The sequence below is a fragment of the Populus nigra genome, chromosome 14 (genome assembly GCF_951802175.1).
Source record: "Populus nigra chromosome 14, ddPopNigr1.1, whole genome shotgun sequence".
In the NCBI taxonomy this organism is placed as follows: domain Eukaryota; kingdom Viridiplantae; phylum Streptophyta; class Magnoliopsida; order Malpighiales; family Salicaceae; genus Populus; species Populus nigra.
The window spans coordinates 3,011,823-3,028,831 of NC_084865.1; the positions used below are offsets into that span (position 1 = coordinate 3,011,823).

The window sequence follows — 17,009 nt, forward strand, 5'->3', positions numbered from 1 at the left end:
AGCAAAATTCTAGATTAACAAAATGCTAGATGATTAGTTTTCATAAAAATTTAAAATAAAATAAATAGGAATTAAAATAATAAAAATTAAATTTGACATAATTAATTTAAAATCAAATATTGGAGAAAAAAATTAGAAAAAAAAAGTATTCAAAATAATAAGGATTGAATTTGATATAAAAATTAAATAAAACTAAAAAATTAGATAATTCAAAAGAATAAAGGATGAAATTGAAAAAAATACAATAAAAAAAATTACTCCTACATCCTAATTCGAATTGCCTTGGAATTGCCTCTTGAGTTTTGAAAAATAATAACAATTCTATAAATAATCAGATAATTTTTATTTTATTTTTTAACACACTAAATACAGGATGTAATATGTTTCACGCACACAAAAATTGAGGAACTAAATTGTAAATTTTTTCCCTCCACACTAATATCTTATTTTTACAAAAATTATAATTGTGTTTTTTTAAAGAACATTTTATAATTTCAATATTTTTTTATTTAATGACAAATAAAAACAAATAAAAAATTTAAAAAATTTGATTGAACTTTTATTTTTCTAGTCAAATTACAAACCCAAAAGTACTTTATGATTTGTTTTTACTAGTTTTTTTAATATCATTTTACACCTTAATTATTTTTTTACTTGTCTTTTTTTATATTATTTTACACCTTAATTATTTGATAAAATACTTAATTGTGATCTTTGTTTTGCTTGTTTTTATATGAAAATTATAATAATTTTTATATTATCTTTAATATATGTATTTTAAAGGTCTAATTTAATTCTAACAATTCCAACATGATATTTTTTTATCATCAAAAAATAAAAATAAAAATTGATATGTTTAACCCATAAATATATATAATATTCACAAAACTTTTAACCCAGCCTCATATTTATCTAACTCAATGGAATTAAAAAAAATGAATAAATCATATTTATATTTTATAAAATATATAAAATTAGATTGGTCCCACTATATCCACTACCACTCCTAATTATTAATGTCAACTATGTTTAGGTAATATTGATTAAATAAAATATTTTAAATAATTAAGGCTCTATTATTAATAAGATAATATATTGAGTTAAACTAGATTTTCTAAATATGAAACATTTGTAAAATTGAAACAAAATTTTTAAAAGCAATTAACCTGTATATTTTTTTTATTGTATTTTATTTTTTTGATGTGTGAGTGTGTTACTTAAAATATTAATTAAAAAATATATTTTTATATTATCACATTAAAATAATTTAAAAAAATAAAAACATAATTTAAAAGAAAACATTTTTAAATATTTTCAAAAATATTTTAAAGCAAAGCAAGAAGGTTTAACACTTTCCCCCCTGATAACTCAGGCCATATTATCAGATACCTTGGACAGCTAATCAGAGCAACCAAGGAGAAAAGCTGAGACAGTAGCAAGAGCAAGAGCAAGGCAAGGGAGACCAAGGCAAAACTCGATGACGAAGGGGTTAACATTTACATAATACAAGGCATCCTAGCTTTCTGAAAAACAAAACCCATGAAGCCCATGGATTTTATTACATAGTGCAACAGAGGGATAAGAGAGCAACCAGGGAGAAAAGCTGAGGCAGTGGCAATAGCAAGAGCAAGGCAAGGGAGACGAAGGCAAAACTAACTCGATGTAATAAACTTGATGACGAAACAATTACATAATACAAGGCATCCTACCTTTCTGAAAAACAAAACTTGAAGCCCATGGATTTTATTACATAGTGCAACAGAGGGATAATAAGAGCAACCAAGGAGAAAAGCTGAGACAGTAGCAATCGCAAGAGCAAGGCAATGGAGACTAAGGCAAAATTAACTCGATGTAATGAACTCGATGACGAAACAATTACATAATACAAGGCATCCTACCTTTCTGAAAAACAAAACCCATGAAGCCCATGGATTTTTATTACATAGTGCTACAGAGGGAAATAATTTCCATCAATTGAAATAAAATGACCTCTCCCATTCTTTCAGTAAAGCCTTCACTTTTTCGAGCTTGATGACGCTGATAAGAATTGGAGTAGCCCGAGTAATATCTTGTTCTTGGTCTGCCCCCGTGGCAGCGGGTGTTTAGCAAAGGAAGTTGAGGCGGGCATGCCATAACCTTTGCCTGCAGATGTTGGCGTGCTGCGTTCACTCATTAATTTCTTCACTCTCTTTACTTCTCTCATACAAGAAAAAAAAGGTTCTGATTCAATGCTACTGGAATAAGAGCTGTGAACTTATATAGCGGCAAAAGAATTGTATTAAAAGAGTTGGAAAAAGAAAATAATTGATAAATAAAGAAAGAAAAGGTACATTTCGGTGACTTTTGGTGTATAATTATCAACATGGGCAAAATGGCAATAAAAAACTCGAATTAATGGAAAGTAACATTGAAACAAATTCTGGCCATTTGATAAATTTTTATACATGTCTCCCATTGAAAAACACATCTTAAAATATCACTGATGAAAATAATAGAATATTAAAAAAAATAAGCAGGTAAAAATCAAGTTGAGAATAAAAGAGAGAGAAACAAAACATAAAAAGATTTCGAAGGGTACATTAAAATTTCAATCATGACACCATTAATATTATCACTAATAATGACTGGAGTGAGCTACACTCTTCGTAAAAGACAAGTGAGTTGTCTGTCATGTGTGACGCACTCCGATCATTGTTAGTGGCATTCCTTAATATCATTAGATTTATCTCGTCGAGATATTTTTTATGCTACTAGTGGTGTCATAATCAAAGTTTCGACGTGCCTTCAAGAGTATCTTTCTTTCTTCTTCTTTTTTTTTTCTCTTCTTATTGTAATTATTCACTTATCTTTGGATGAAGAATGTGGTCCACTTCGATCACCGTTAGTGACCTTCTTAATGTCGTTGAATTCATCTTGACGAGATCTTTTTTATGGTATAGATTGTGCTATAATCAAAGCTTCAGTGTGTCTCTTAAATCTTTCTCCTCTTCTTTCTCTTTCTCTATTTTTCTCTCTCTCTTCTCTTCTCATTGTGATCCGTGCTTATTCATTTAATAATTTATTTGAAATACCATGTTTTTCATTAGTTTCATATTAAAATATCATGTTTTTCAATCATGACATGTATTAAACTGTATTATCTCATCAAAACTTTTTCTATATGTGTTATTTAGCCAATATTGTTTTTTTTTCAAATGGTGTTAATAAACAAAAATATCTCTTAAGATTATTTGTTTATGAATACAAAAAGGATTAGTTAATTTAAAAAAAGTTTGGATTTTTAAGCACCTTCAACCAAAAATTATTTTATTTAATGCATTAAAATAATACAAGTGGTTTTTTCCTTTAAGATTATTCAGAAGAAGAAAAAAAGATTTTGATACAATGTAGTTCTGAAACACCTTTTTAATGTACAATAACATTTTTCTACAATTAATTTTTTTTTAGCAAAAGTGATTAAAAAAAACTCTTCTTTTATTGCAACTTAAACTTCATTACTGTTTATTTATTAAAAAAAAATAGTCTCTAATAATCGAAACCACCTTTGTAAGAGTAGTTGTAATTTTAAGGGAAAAAAAAATTATATTTATTTATTTATTTTCATGAAGGGTCAGTACTTGTATGAAAAAGACATCAAAAGTTCACGGGAAGCTAGAGCACGTTAACCCATATATGAATGGCCACTTGATAAGCATTGATTCAATTTGATTGACTGACTAGTATTGCAGATCACAGAGAAAAGACTAAAATATGTGGAGAACTGTGGATTGTAGTAGCTATCTTTCGCCTATGCTTCTTCTCGACCTGGCCCTAGCTGTTGCTTGGAAGCTGTTCTGTTCGTTATTGGGGCTGTGTGAATGGCCCTGGCTGTTGCTTGGAAGCTGTTCTGTTCGTTATTGGGGCTGTGTGAATGGACCCTCACCCATCAATTCAATCGGTGTCTTTCATCAACGGCTTTCCTCGGGCGTATGGATTCCAGCTTTATTTTCTTCCTGGTGGCTGGCGGCTGGCGGCACTCTAATTCGCTGACGTTGAGCTTCCTCCTGAAATATCCACGTTTTAAAAATATTTTTAAAATTTCTTAATTTTTTTATTTACTTTAATTTAATATTTTTTTATATTTTCAGATTATTTTAATACGCTGAAATTAGAAATAATTTTTAAAAAATAAAAAAAATATTATTTTATTATATTTCTAAATAAAAAACATCTTAAAAATAATTACAAGACTTAACACCTTAAATATAACGAATAAACTATAGAATAATAGTAAGGCTTGAAAAGTATAAACTCTCAGTTTAGAGTGTTCATTTTAACAACTTTTAATAATAAGTCTTTTAAAATATTAATATAATTTCATTGCATTGCGAAGAATGTATTTATTTTTAATGTAAAAAACAAAACAGGAACACATTGTGTTGAGATCTAAATCAACTATCTTTGTTGACGAATGTAATGTTTGATTAATGTTGGGAGACTATGGAACATGTCTCCATATTTTATAAGTATTGTTTGGCTATTATTTCGGAACATAAAAAATAAAGATAATAAAATTATATTTGATGTGATATATAAGATATAATAATAAATAAATAAAATATTTATTTTACTCTCAATATATATTAAACTTCCATCTTTTAAAAGATAATTAGATATTTTTCTTAATTTCTATTAAATGTTGAAATTAATAATAATATAATAACTATAATTATAAAACTTGAATTAGTCCGATTCATCAACTCTGAACCTAGTCGACCACAATGTCTCCACTAGCCCGATTAAGAAAAAATAAAGAAATAACTACATCAAAAACCTAGATCGACGTATAACTTTGTCAAAAACCCTTCACCTTTTTTTTGAAAAATATTTTTTTGGTAAAAAACATCTTTTTTTATTCTTTTAAAACTAATGTTTTAGGTTCAACTGGTTTATATCTGCTAGACCAACCAATAGTAAATGGACATGCATGTACAACCGTGATTAAACTTATCTATGATGATTTTTCTTAATATGTCTAAAGCATAGTTGCCAATCTTGGTGGGTTGATTTGATAATTCCACTAACTTGAAAAATAATTTAATTTGGGTTTAGATTATGAATCATTATAAAAATTAATTCTATCAAACCCAATAGGTATGACCTCATATTTTTTATTTTATTTTTTATAAAAAATAATGTTGTTTTTTTTTCTTTATTTTATAAAAAATAACATCATTTCATAAAAAAAACTAAAACAAACTTGGTTTTTAATGTTGACTTAATAATCCCACAACTCAAACAGGCTAGACCCCAGGTCAAATTTATTAACAATGTTCTAAACGCCTGCGTTTATTGATTGAAATAGAATGATTAAATTCCATAAATAATAATAATAATAGAAAATCGAGAATTATTATTTTATTCAATTGAAAATGAATCTACTCAATAATGAAAGAGGGACATTCTATGCCCGCAGGCCTAGAGACATTGAAAGAAGCCGAATGAAGGGTCTGGAGATTATGGACATGTGCACGAGTCTACATTAGAGGAAAAACACAGCAAGACGCACTAATAAAGGCCTGAGCTAGACTGTAATGGGCACCAAAGGTAAAGCCCATAGATTTCGACACAATTACGTATCACAAGCCCAATTCCAAAACCCGGATATATAAATCAATCATAATATATATTATATTTTAAAATCTTATCTAATAATTTAACTATATCTTAAAACCTTCTCTAAAACATATTATTATTTTCTTAAATAATTTTATTATAACAATAAATAGTTTTTTTTTGTGTCTAATAATTATGCAATGATTTTGCCACGTTTTTCAGAGTTTAGATAATAAAAGATTTTGGTGGTAATAACCCGCTTGAATAGGCTTTGTTGTTTGCGCGGGCAACTGATTTTTGTAGGCGCTGTATATTTTTCTGTTTTAAAAATATTTTTAAAAAAATTAATTTTTTTATTTTTTTTAATTTTAAATTAATGTGTTTTTAGATTATTTTGATGTGTTAATATAAAAAATATTTTTTAAAAAATAAAAAATATTTTTTTAATATATTTCCAAGTTAAAAACACTTTAAAAAACAATTACAACCACCTTCTATGTCTTTTTTACTGTGTAGGAAGCACAGAGTGCTGCTGCAAATAATTCTTAGGCATTGGACGGTGATGATATTTCAGTTGGTAGCAGATGAAGTCCTAAAAACTTTAAAATTAAATTCTACTTTTCACATGGATGTGTCCTTGAATGAAGTGAATGAGCTTGAATGCAGGCATGTCTTTGAATTTGATTGTTCATGTAAAATAATTTTTTTTGTCTGAATACTCTGATGTTTAAATGAATAAATATAGAAAAAGTTATATGCAAGAAAGAAAATAAATGATGTAAAAGAACTAATTGGCGTGAAGCTTCTTAATAAACTTGAATTGCTTGAATTTTTAATATTTAATGAGTTGAGGTATTTATAAATATATATTAAATACGCCAGTTATTTAGTGAAAAATTAATAGTTTGACGATGGAGAATATTTGAAAAGTTAAGTAGTTATTTTATAATTGATATATAGATAAAATTGGTATTAGTCATTGAAATCATAGTTTTTAAACCCAGTCTAGTCTAAAAGCTAGGTTTTGACCAGGTCATCGAGTCGGTTGGATCAATTTTTATTTTAAAAAAATTTAAAACAGTTTTATTTTAATGAAAAAAAAGAGTTAACAATCTTATTTTATAATTGATATATAGATAAGATTGGTATTAGTCATTGAAATCATCATATGGACTCGAGACTCTTTAGTGAATTCCCCCTGCCGGCACCCATGCTCAGGACTGCTTCTGTTGATTTTTTAACTTAACAATCTTTAATGCGATTCAGTTTTCTCGCCGGCATCCAATAGCTGAAAGTTCGAGAGTGAAGCATGTAAGTTACATTATAAAAGTACTTTTTTAAAAAATTAAATTTTTTTTTTAAATTAAATTTTTTTGATGTTTTTAGATATTTTAATTTATTAATATAAAAAATATTATTTTAATATATTTTCTATAATTTTTAAATTATTTTGATATAACTATATTTATAGACAAGCTGTCTGCCGAGAAAGTATCCCAGTTTTCCTGAATGGATAGTGATAACTACTGTTGCCTATAATTTGGTCAATGGATGATATGAGACGCTGCACCCTGTGAATAAAAATTAAAAATTATATAAAGAATTACAACTAAAGTGTGCTCTTTTGAAGGTCCATGCATGTGGGCTCAATCTTAATTTCAAGCTACTATGACACGATTCTTTAGGCAAATTTAACTTCAATGTCCCAAATATAAAACCATACATGGAACGGAAGCTAGATTTCTTGAGGAGATCTGTGACTGCTAAGTGTTTAAGTTTCATCGGAGAGTTTGCCAATCATGTAGTCCAAGAAAGACGATCGACGAGTTATAATTCAGCTGATATTAACGATTTTTTATATAATAATCATAGGAGCATTCAAGTACTACGGTGAAATTGGCGAGGAACAAATACAGGCGTTGTTAATTTATTCTTGAATGCTAAACAAGCATTAATTGAAGTACAATGGAGCTCAAACCTCTGAAGGGAGAAGAAGCACAGCTGCATCAAGCGTTTTCATCTAGAGCTTGACTTTTCCTGCAAGCATGTATGTCTTATAGATTGCAGTCCTGACCATTTCGGGCTCGCCCCAAGCCCTCTCAAATTCCTTGAGAAGCTCTTCAGGCAATAAATCCACACCTTGTTCCTTAGCTATATGGACCACCGGAAGTGACCTGAGGAACTTCAAGAGTCCCTGAAACGACATCTCCTTTCGCATGTCCAATTCCAGCGGCTGCCCCTCACACCCAACACCTACACTTTCAAAAGGAAATGGAAGCGTCTTGTAACACTGTAATGCAATCTTGAAACTTTGGCTTTGGAAAGGTATACCTAGCTCGAAAAACCTCCTTAAGATACCATCAATTTCTGGGCTAAACTCCATGCTACCATAGCACCAGACCGCAATTATACCTCCTGGCTTTCGTAGAACTCGCTTCACGATCGGGTAGAACCTGTCAAGATCAAACCACTGCACAGCAGTAGCCGCAGTAATCAGATCGACTGAATCTTCACCACCAATCAAGCTCACTAGTTCATCATCAGACATTGCTAACGGGGTGTGCACGTATTGAACTTGGGGGTGTGGTATGGCATGCTTTAGTTGTTCGTCACTGATGTCTGTTGCTATCACTTTCTTGTACTGCTCAGCTACCTGAAAATAAATTTATGGTTATTTTTATCAGACTAATAATCATTCAACACATCCGGATTTCTTCTTGATGATCGCTGCCATATCTAATTAGTTCATAGATATATCAAGAAGACATTCCACGTCCAAATTAGGCATGTCTCTAGAGAAGTAATTAAGTCTATGATCAGAAGTAAATGCATGAAACGAAAGATGCTTATGACTAGTGGGCAGTGGCCAAGATCGATGATATCTCAATATCATTAGCTGTAGTTGAAGAGTGAGAGAGACAGAGATAGAACTAACACCAATAGCCGCTTGACCATTGCCGGTGCCAACATCCCAAGCCACAGAGTGCTGTGGGGTGAGAGCAGCCAACATTGAGAACCATTCGCTCGGATATCTGGGCCTTGCCTCCGAATATATAGCTGCCTGCTTGTTGAACAGATGATCTGCCATACTAAATCTTGTGAATTCTGATGTTATATCTGAAACTGAATGCTCTTAGGAGTGAATGAAGGACTGTAATTTATAGGATTCATGCCAAATTTGACTATTCAATAGAGTGACCTGAAACTTGGAGAATTTAGAGAAAAAACCATAGTATGTCTACATCTTCTACGCAATTAGAAAAGTCGGTCAAAAATGTACGTATGACCCCTCAAAAAAAAAATTTATTTAACTCAAGGCAGCGACTAATAACTAGAACCTTAACATCCCTTGGTTTAGAAAGGAAATTAACCTGCATGAATGGCCAAACCTGCAACCTTTCAAACTTTCAATGGTATCTCTTTAACTAATAAATAAACATAAATTATAATATAAAAATAATAATCATTCAACATCAAACTCCTCATAAGATATAATGAAATGTATTTTTAATATGTTTAGTATTATAGCGTGTAATACTTTCCGCTTGAATGAAGAGAAAGTATGCTTGATTTTTTTAGAGTAATGGAATGATGAATGCTCAAATAACAGTACGTACGTACATGTATAAACTTCAACGAGCACAAATTATTCTGGTATTGACCAAATACAATCAATGTTTTACTCCTCTGATAAGCATGAAAGACTTGCAGCTGCCAGATCAAAGCCCATGCAGTATCGCCGGATTTCTATGGTTGCCGCTTGGGCCATGGTCCCAATGTCAAGCAATTCTTTCTTTGCGTGGACTATGCCAAACGGCAGCCTGGGATAACTTGCTCGCATACTTCAGCCTGATACCTCCAGTCGCAGCTCTGAAAAACCCAGTCCAATCCTGAAATTTTCACTGAATTCATCAGCAATAGAGCAACAAAACATTATTTCTGATTGCAGCTTCACTTTTCTTGTAGCCATGAAAAGCCAAATCCAATCCTGAAGTTTTCACTCAATTCATCAAGAGCAACAAAATATCATTTCCAGTTACGCAGCTTCATTTTTCGTGCAAGCATATATGATTTTTAGTTGACAGTTCTAACCATATCAGTACCATCCCAAGCACCCTCGAGTTCCTTGACAACCTCCTCAGACAACAAATCCACACTTTGCCTCTTTGCTGTATTGACTGGAGAAAATGACCTGACATCTACTGCGGCATGTCCAATTCCTGTGACTGCCCCTCACAGCCTACACCAACACTTTCAAATGGAAATGGAGGTGTCTTGTAACAATCAATTGAATACCTGGGTTTTGGGTTTTGAAAAATAAAAGTTGTTTCAAAAAACTTTGCACAAGTGAGAATCAAATTCTAGGTTGACTTGGATGGTGTTTATATTAAAGCCCCAAACTGCAAGTACAGTCCTGGCTTTTCAAAAATACGCTTGACAATAGGATAAAATCTTTCAAGATCAAACCACTGCAAAGCTGCAGCAACTGTTACTACATCAACAGAATTTCCACCACCAATTATGTCTACTAGTTGATCATCAGACATTTGATAATGGGGTGTGCAAATACTGAACTTGGGCATGTGGCACAGCATGCTTTTGCTGTTCTTCACTTATGTCACTTGCTTGTAGTGCTCAGCAACCTGAAAACAACAGACATTGGATTGTACTGGTAGAAAAAGCATGCTAATAAATGAAGTTTAGTTATTGAGTCTTAAAGAGAGATCAGGGGAAACTAACACCGATAGTAGCTTGAACAATATTTCCAGTGCCGATGTCCCAAGCCAAATAGCGGTGAGGGGTGAGAGCAGCCAGCCTTGAAAACCATTTTCCTGGATATCTTGGCCTTGCAGCCGAAGACATTGCTGCCTGCTTGCCAAACAAACCTGTTTAATCTTTATGATTCACAGAACAAAGCATATTGTGCACATTGGGAATCATGTTCTTGATTCTGATATGATTATTTGGTTGTGTCATTCTGGAACCAAAGCTACTATCTGCAAGTTTACCAACTACAAGCGATGGGAGGGAGGGAAGTGGTAACCATAACAATCAATGTTTCACTGTTGAATGCTGAAACAAAAATCCTTACAGCCTAACTTTTCTCGCTAGCATAAAAGCCTCGTGGAGGACGGATCTAACCAGTCTACAAGCTGCTCCACAGGACCACAGCTGGGTCATTGGCTTGTAATGCCCGCAGACCACGAACTCAACATCATAAGAAAAAAAAAATCCTCAGAAGACCGAGAAAGCACTTCATTTTGGGAAGAAATATTGTTTTTTCACCGTGTGAATTTGGGCAGAAACATCAACATCTATAACTCAATTCAGGAAGACGTCTGTTAATGTTGAAACTAGTTCAAATTAAAATCTAACTATAGCAAGTTTACCAGATCAATCTTAGTTGACAGAGTTTAATTATGCTCTTTTTCGTAACTTCTCTGCCATCTTCCCTTCCTCCTTTTTTTTTATCTCTTGTTCATGGGGATCGATTTCTCAAACACAACAATCATATCTAAGACCTTTCAATTCTCATATTGTGTTTTGACAATACAAAACCATGTTTTCACTGGCTAGAAATTTTTTCAAACTTCAACCCCATCCCATCTTCTTTTTCATCCTTGGAATTTTGCTAAATAATAAAGGCTGCTATTACTTTAAAAAACAATTTATCTTGATAATTTTATAAAAAAAAAATGTTTTTTTAAGCTTCTTCGTGTATATAAATCCACTTATAGTTGTGATAGCTATCTTCGTGTTTTTTCTCTCTCTTTTTTTTCTCCCTACATTAGTCTGTTTGAAGAAGATGCTGAATTTACAAGGAAGAAATGATCCTTATTTTCTACTGATATAATTATTGTTTAAAGGTGGGAAATTTGACCTGCAATGGAGGTCTGCTGCTAAAGTGGCCCCAATTTGTTCTTGGTCCTACAAAAACAGGTAACAACTAGATCAATCGTCTGCGTACGTTGCGGGTCAGTTTTTAGATTAAAAAAAAAATAGACACATTCAATATATTTAAAAAAAAAAAAAAACCAATGACATTGAACAACAAAAATTAAAAAAAAATACCTGAGTTGCCAACTAGAACCCATACATCTAAACTTTGATATTTTTTTTATAAGGTGGGTAACATGCCATCCATCAATAAATAAATAATGATTTTTAATTATTTGTTATTGAGTTTTATTTAATAAGAGAGTTTTGTTACGGTGTTTTTCATCTTTAAATTATCTAAAAAAATAGATATGATCTTGAGTGATTTTTTGGATTCGAGTTTTTTTTTTAAAATTTTGAATAGTTTTTTTGGGTTATTTGAAGGCAAAAATGAGTTTATTCATATCTATATATTGTTTTTTTAGGTGTTTTTATTCAAAGTATTGTTGAAAATGAACTTTTTGGTATAAAACACTTTTGAACCAACTTTTCAATAACCTGTATTGCTGGGATCTAAGTAAAACATGTGATGTGTTGGTTCGGACAAAAATGTATCATGTTAAGATAATTTTAAAATAGTTAGAATGAGAACAATAAATAGACAAGAAGATGGGTTGAGATGTTTTAGTATTTATCCATTGGCCAACAAAAAAAATTCTCATTACCTAATATTCATTTTTTAAGTGTAAAAAAGAAATTTAAGTCTAGTTTTCAGCATAATACGGTATATTCTATTTGTTTTTGTGTTTTAAAAGTGTTTTTAAAAAAATTTAAATTTTATTATTTTATTATTTACTTCAAATTAATATTTTTTTGGTGTTTTTAGATCATTTTGATACATTACTGTAAAAAAAAATTTAAAAAAATATTATTTTGATATATTTTTGAATGAAAAACATTTTAAAAAATAACCGCAACCACACTCTCAAACACACTCATAAGATTCATGCATGAAGCTGTTGCTAAAATTGATGAAAAGTATACAAACATGTTATTGGAAGAGCAAGAAGACAAGTCATATAATAGGAGAAGGCAAATAAGCTGGAATTTCTTTATTTCAATAAACTTTTCTCCTCAATGAAGCTTGAAAAGAAAATCTCACAGCCTGACTTTTCCAGCAAGCATAAAAGCCTTGAAGATGACAGACCTAACCAGTTTAGATCCACCCCAAACAGTCTCCAACTCTTTAACAACAGTCTGCGACAGCAAGTCAACACCTTGGTCCTTGGCTGTAACGACTGCTGACCATGAACTGATCATCTTCAAAAACCCCTCAAATGACATCTCCTTTGGGATTTCAAGTTCTAGTGGTTTCCCTTCAGAACCCAAACCAGTACTCTCAAAAGGAAATGGAAGTCTCTTGTAACCTTCGATTGCGAGAAAGGCATTCGGGTGCCAAAAAGGAAGAGTTGAGTCATGAAATCGCTTAAATGCTGAATCAAATGCAGGACTCACTACAGCATCATTGTAGCACCAAACAGCAAGTAGACCTCCGGGCTTTCTTAGAAGGCGTGCAACGAGGGAATAAAATTTTGGTAGATCAAACCAATGCACAGCCTGTGCTACAGTCACCAAATCAACTGAATCTTCACCCCCAATTAAGCTTATAATCTCATCATCAGACATGGATAATGGGGTGTGGAAGTATCGAACCCGTGGATGTGTCATTGAACGTTTTAATTGAGCTTCACTCACATCAGTTCCAATCACTTGCTCATAGTGCTCAGCAACCTACCAAGAAAAGCTAAACACAATGATCCAGCAATCTTGATAAATCCATGGACTTATGCAGGCTAAACTACTGAATACTGAGGTTGAAAAGGGTTGAATAATTTGCATTTTTTTTTTCACTTGCAGCTATAGAAAGTTGGCTATCACCTTTCAGTTACTTTGTTCTCTCAGAAAAACAAAGTTGGAAGATTCTTGTAACTGTTCCATTTCACTCACCACAATGCATGTAAGATGAAATGGCAGAAAGCAACTAGAGCCCGAACTTCATCTAACTTTAAGAGAGAGTGTTCCACCAATGTAAGCAGAACACTTGTACGCAAAAAAGTCTATGTTGTATGTTACACAAGGCAGCCGTTTAATGAGAAAATCTACAACAGCCTGAGGTTTTGACCAGAAAACAACCGCTTTTCAACCAAACAAAGCCAAGAAAATTCATTCAGTTCTACTATTGGGGTAAGAGGTTTAGATGAATGGTTCATTTTTTTCTTGCAACGTGAATTAGATGAAGTGAAATCTTCCAGTTGCTTATCAAAATTGAAACAATCAAATTGGGAAGCAATACTTTATGTGAGATCAAGTATTAGCAACTAAAACACCATCACAGCAATCAAGTAGCAATGACACACGACTTATCCTTCTAAACCTAGAGATGCAAAGAGAAATCTGCAGGCCCATCTGATCGTTTTCTTATTTAGAAACATATATTCACTCTTTCCCTTTTGTTTTTTGAGAAAGAATACCAATCTAAAGCTAATAATCAAACCTTTTTCCCCAGTTGAGGAAAATATATATCAGTAGAGATACAACATCAAAAGGGAAATAAAATCAAGAATTCGAAATTGAATTCATGTGGATATATAGACACATGAAATCTTTAGCCTAAAACAAGAAACTTAGTTTTCTTGATTGAATGAAATAACCTTATTCTTGGTCAAAATCATAAAGAGCAGGTGCAGAATCAATATAACTGATCTTAGACTAAATCAAGGAGTTCCATCTGATAATAAGATGGCAGTTGACCATGAGAGGATGATTTGGACCCACTGAATAACACAGCACAATCATCTGATCATTATGAGAGAAAAAGAAAGCAAGAAACTTGAGGAATAAATATATTAGTTAGAGAAAAGAAAAGGAAAGAGAGAACTAACACCAAGAGCAGCTTGGCCATTGCCAGTGCCAACATCCCAAGCCAAATAGTGGTGAAGGGTGTGATCGGCTAGCATTGAATACCATTGGGCTGGATAAGTCAGCCTTCCATCCAAGTATAGATCAGCTTGCTTGTCAAACAGTCCTGCCATTTTCTCAATTAAGCTATTATATTTTGGACACAGATTAGTAGACAGAGCACCTTCTTGTGCTGCTAATAAATAGTGGGGAAAGGCGACTTGCATTAAAAAAAGACAAAGCAGTATTAACAAAAAGAGAGAGAGTGACAAGTTACTCTAGCTCCAAAACAAATTATTATTCACTAGATATGAGAGGTAAAGTCGTCTTTTTATTTTCATTGTGATAAATAAAATTATCTTTCATAATTTGTGCAGAGTTGGTTTGGTAATTTCATTTTTTGTGTACAGTAAATTTATTGATCTACCACTGTTCGATAAAATTGCCCCTGATCTCAAAAAAACCTTTACACAAAATATTAGGAGCAAGATGATTTTTCCACCGGTCTTTAACAATTTGTATAAGGTTATGTTAGTGATTGCATTTGTTTGTGCATGGTAAATTTACTTTCGTTCAATAAGGTGAATTACCATGTCAAGAAAATGAATTATGATCTCAGGTCAACATAGGTTATCCATGTCAGAGGGATTTTTGGATTACTTTCGTTCTCTCGTTCAAATTTGGTCAACCAAGACCAAGCAGATGTGGAGATGAAATCTGATTGTGGAACGTAGAAACACACCTTTATTTATTAAATCAGAGGTTATATATACACAGTAGAGATAATGTTGCAGAGTTCTAATCAAACACAATAATTAGAGTTCCATTCTATACAAATCTTATCAGTAGCTTAAATCCTATTATTCAGGAGGTTCAGTTGGAGTTAGTTCCATACTTGGATACTTGCTTACATGCCCCCTCAAGATGGACGGGGTTAATGAGTCCAATCTTGTCTTTAAAAAGCCAGAACTGCAAGCGAAGTAGTGATTTCATCAGTGCATCAGCTAACTGATCATTAGAAGATACATGAGACACTCGTGAAGCACCTGATTGAACCCTTTGTCGAATGAAGTGAAAATCAATAGCAACATGTTTCATTCTTGAGTGAAACACAAGATTAGAGCTCAACTGGGTGGCACCAATATTGTCACAGTAGATGACTGGAGTATGACTCACTGGAAAATGTAGTTCAAACAGTAAAGAGCACACCCAGCTGATTTCAGCTGCTGTGTCTGCAACTGCTCTGTATTCAACTTTAGTGGATGAACGTGTCGTGGTGTGTTGCTTCTCGGAAGACCAGGAGATAGGATTCCGACCAAGATAGATTACATAGGCACTGGTGGATGATAAATCTTCCATGTTTCCCCCCCAGTCTGCATCAGAAAAGGCATGAACTGAACATGGAGAATGACGATGAAGTAGCAGACAATGGTTGACAGTGCCAAGTAAATATCGAAGGAGACGTTTCACCAATTTCCAGTGGACATCTGTGGGTTTGTGCATGAATTGGGAGAGCTTGTTTACAGCGAAACAAACATTAGATTTTTTTTGTAGCGGATAAAACCATATGTATTTAGTGAAGTGATCCACAAAAATAACATAGTACTTAAAACCATCAACAGACAAAATAGGTGATGTCCATACATCAGAAAATATTATTTCAAGCGGTTTATGAGAAGTCAAAGTGGAGACAGAAAATGATAGTTTGTGACTCTTATTACAGTAACATGCATTGCAGACAAAGTCTTTGGATACTAAAGACGAATTCAAATTATGCTTACTTAAAATTGTTTTTAAAACAGAAATAGCTGGATGTCCTAATCGAAGATGCTAATTTATGGGAGCTGTTTTGAGACTGGAAAAGGCATGAGGGGTGACAACGCACGGCCATTCGTACACACCTTCCTTGGTTTTACCCTTTGCGCGAATTTCCCCCGTCAATAAATCCTTCACAAGAAAACACCAGGGTAAGAACTCATCAGATACATTATTATCAACGCAAAATTGATAAATAGAGAGTAAATTGCGTTTAATATCAGGGACACATAATATATTGTTAAGTTTAAAAGAGTGAGCGGATGAATGAAGAGTAGAGGAACCCAAGTGTGTAATACACAGACTTTTACCATCCCCTATCATAACATCATCTGTACCGGTGTAGGCAAGTGGTGAGCCAAATTTTGGAGATCTGTCGTGATGTGGTGAGATGCCCCCCTATCCAGAAGCCATGGAGACTGAGTCTGGGAACTAGTATCTGCAAGGTTGGCCTGCGGTTGCCACGGAGTAGGACTGGAATTTTGGTTGCTGTGGAGGGGAACAAGACGAAATGAGGGACATTTTTTCACTGTATGTCCTTGAATGCCACAAATTTGGCAATACCCCAGATATGGCCTTGGCTGAGATCAGCTGCTGTTGGAGGTGCCGTGAGGGGTTAAAACTTGTCCTGTGTACCGATGTTGTTGTTGGTAGAGGGGCGTCAATTTTCACCTGAGTTATTAGATGTATATCGGCCAACGTTGTTGAAGGGGTACCTGCTTTGGTTTCGACTGGAGAGATGAGCTGTGGGGGAAAAATTAACT

General features: G+C 33.0%; 2 protein-coding genes across 2 annotated transcripts; both read right to left on the minus strand.

Moving 5' to 3' along the window:
- Positions 1-7,420: 7,420 nt before the first annotated feature.
- LOC133673548 (uncharacterized) lies at positions 7,421-8,801 on the minus strand. Its single transcript, XM_062094417.1, has 2 exons — positions 8,531-8,801; positions 7,421-8,248 (listed from the first exon to the last, which is right to left on the minus strand). Exons 1-2 carry the CDS (start codon positions 8,681-8,683, stop codon positions 7,616-7,618), a joined length of 786 nt encoding a protein of 261 aa, XP_061950401.1. The 5' UTR covers positions 8,684-8,801; the 3' UTR covers positions 7,421-7,615.
- Positions 8,802-12,451: 3,650 nt separating this feature from the next.
- Positions 12,452-14,677, minus strand: LOC133672698 (uncharacterized). Its single transcript, XM_062093189.1, has 2 exons — positions 14,415-14,677; positions 12,452-13,263 (listed from the first exon to the last, which is right to left on the minus strand). Exons 1-2 carry the CDS (start codon positions 14,655-14,657, stop codon positions 12,631-12,633), a joined length of 876 nt encoding a protein of 291 aa, XP_061949173.1. The 5' UTR covers positions 14,658-14,677; the 3' UTR covers positions 12,452-12,630.
- Positions 14,678-17,009: the final 2,332 nt, after the last annotated feature.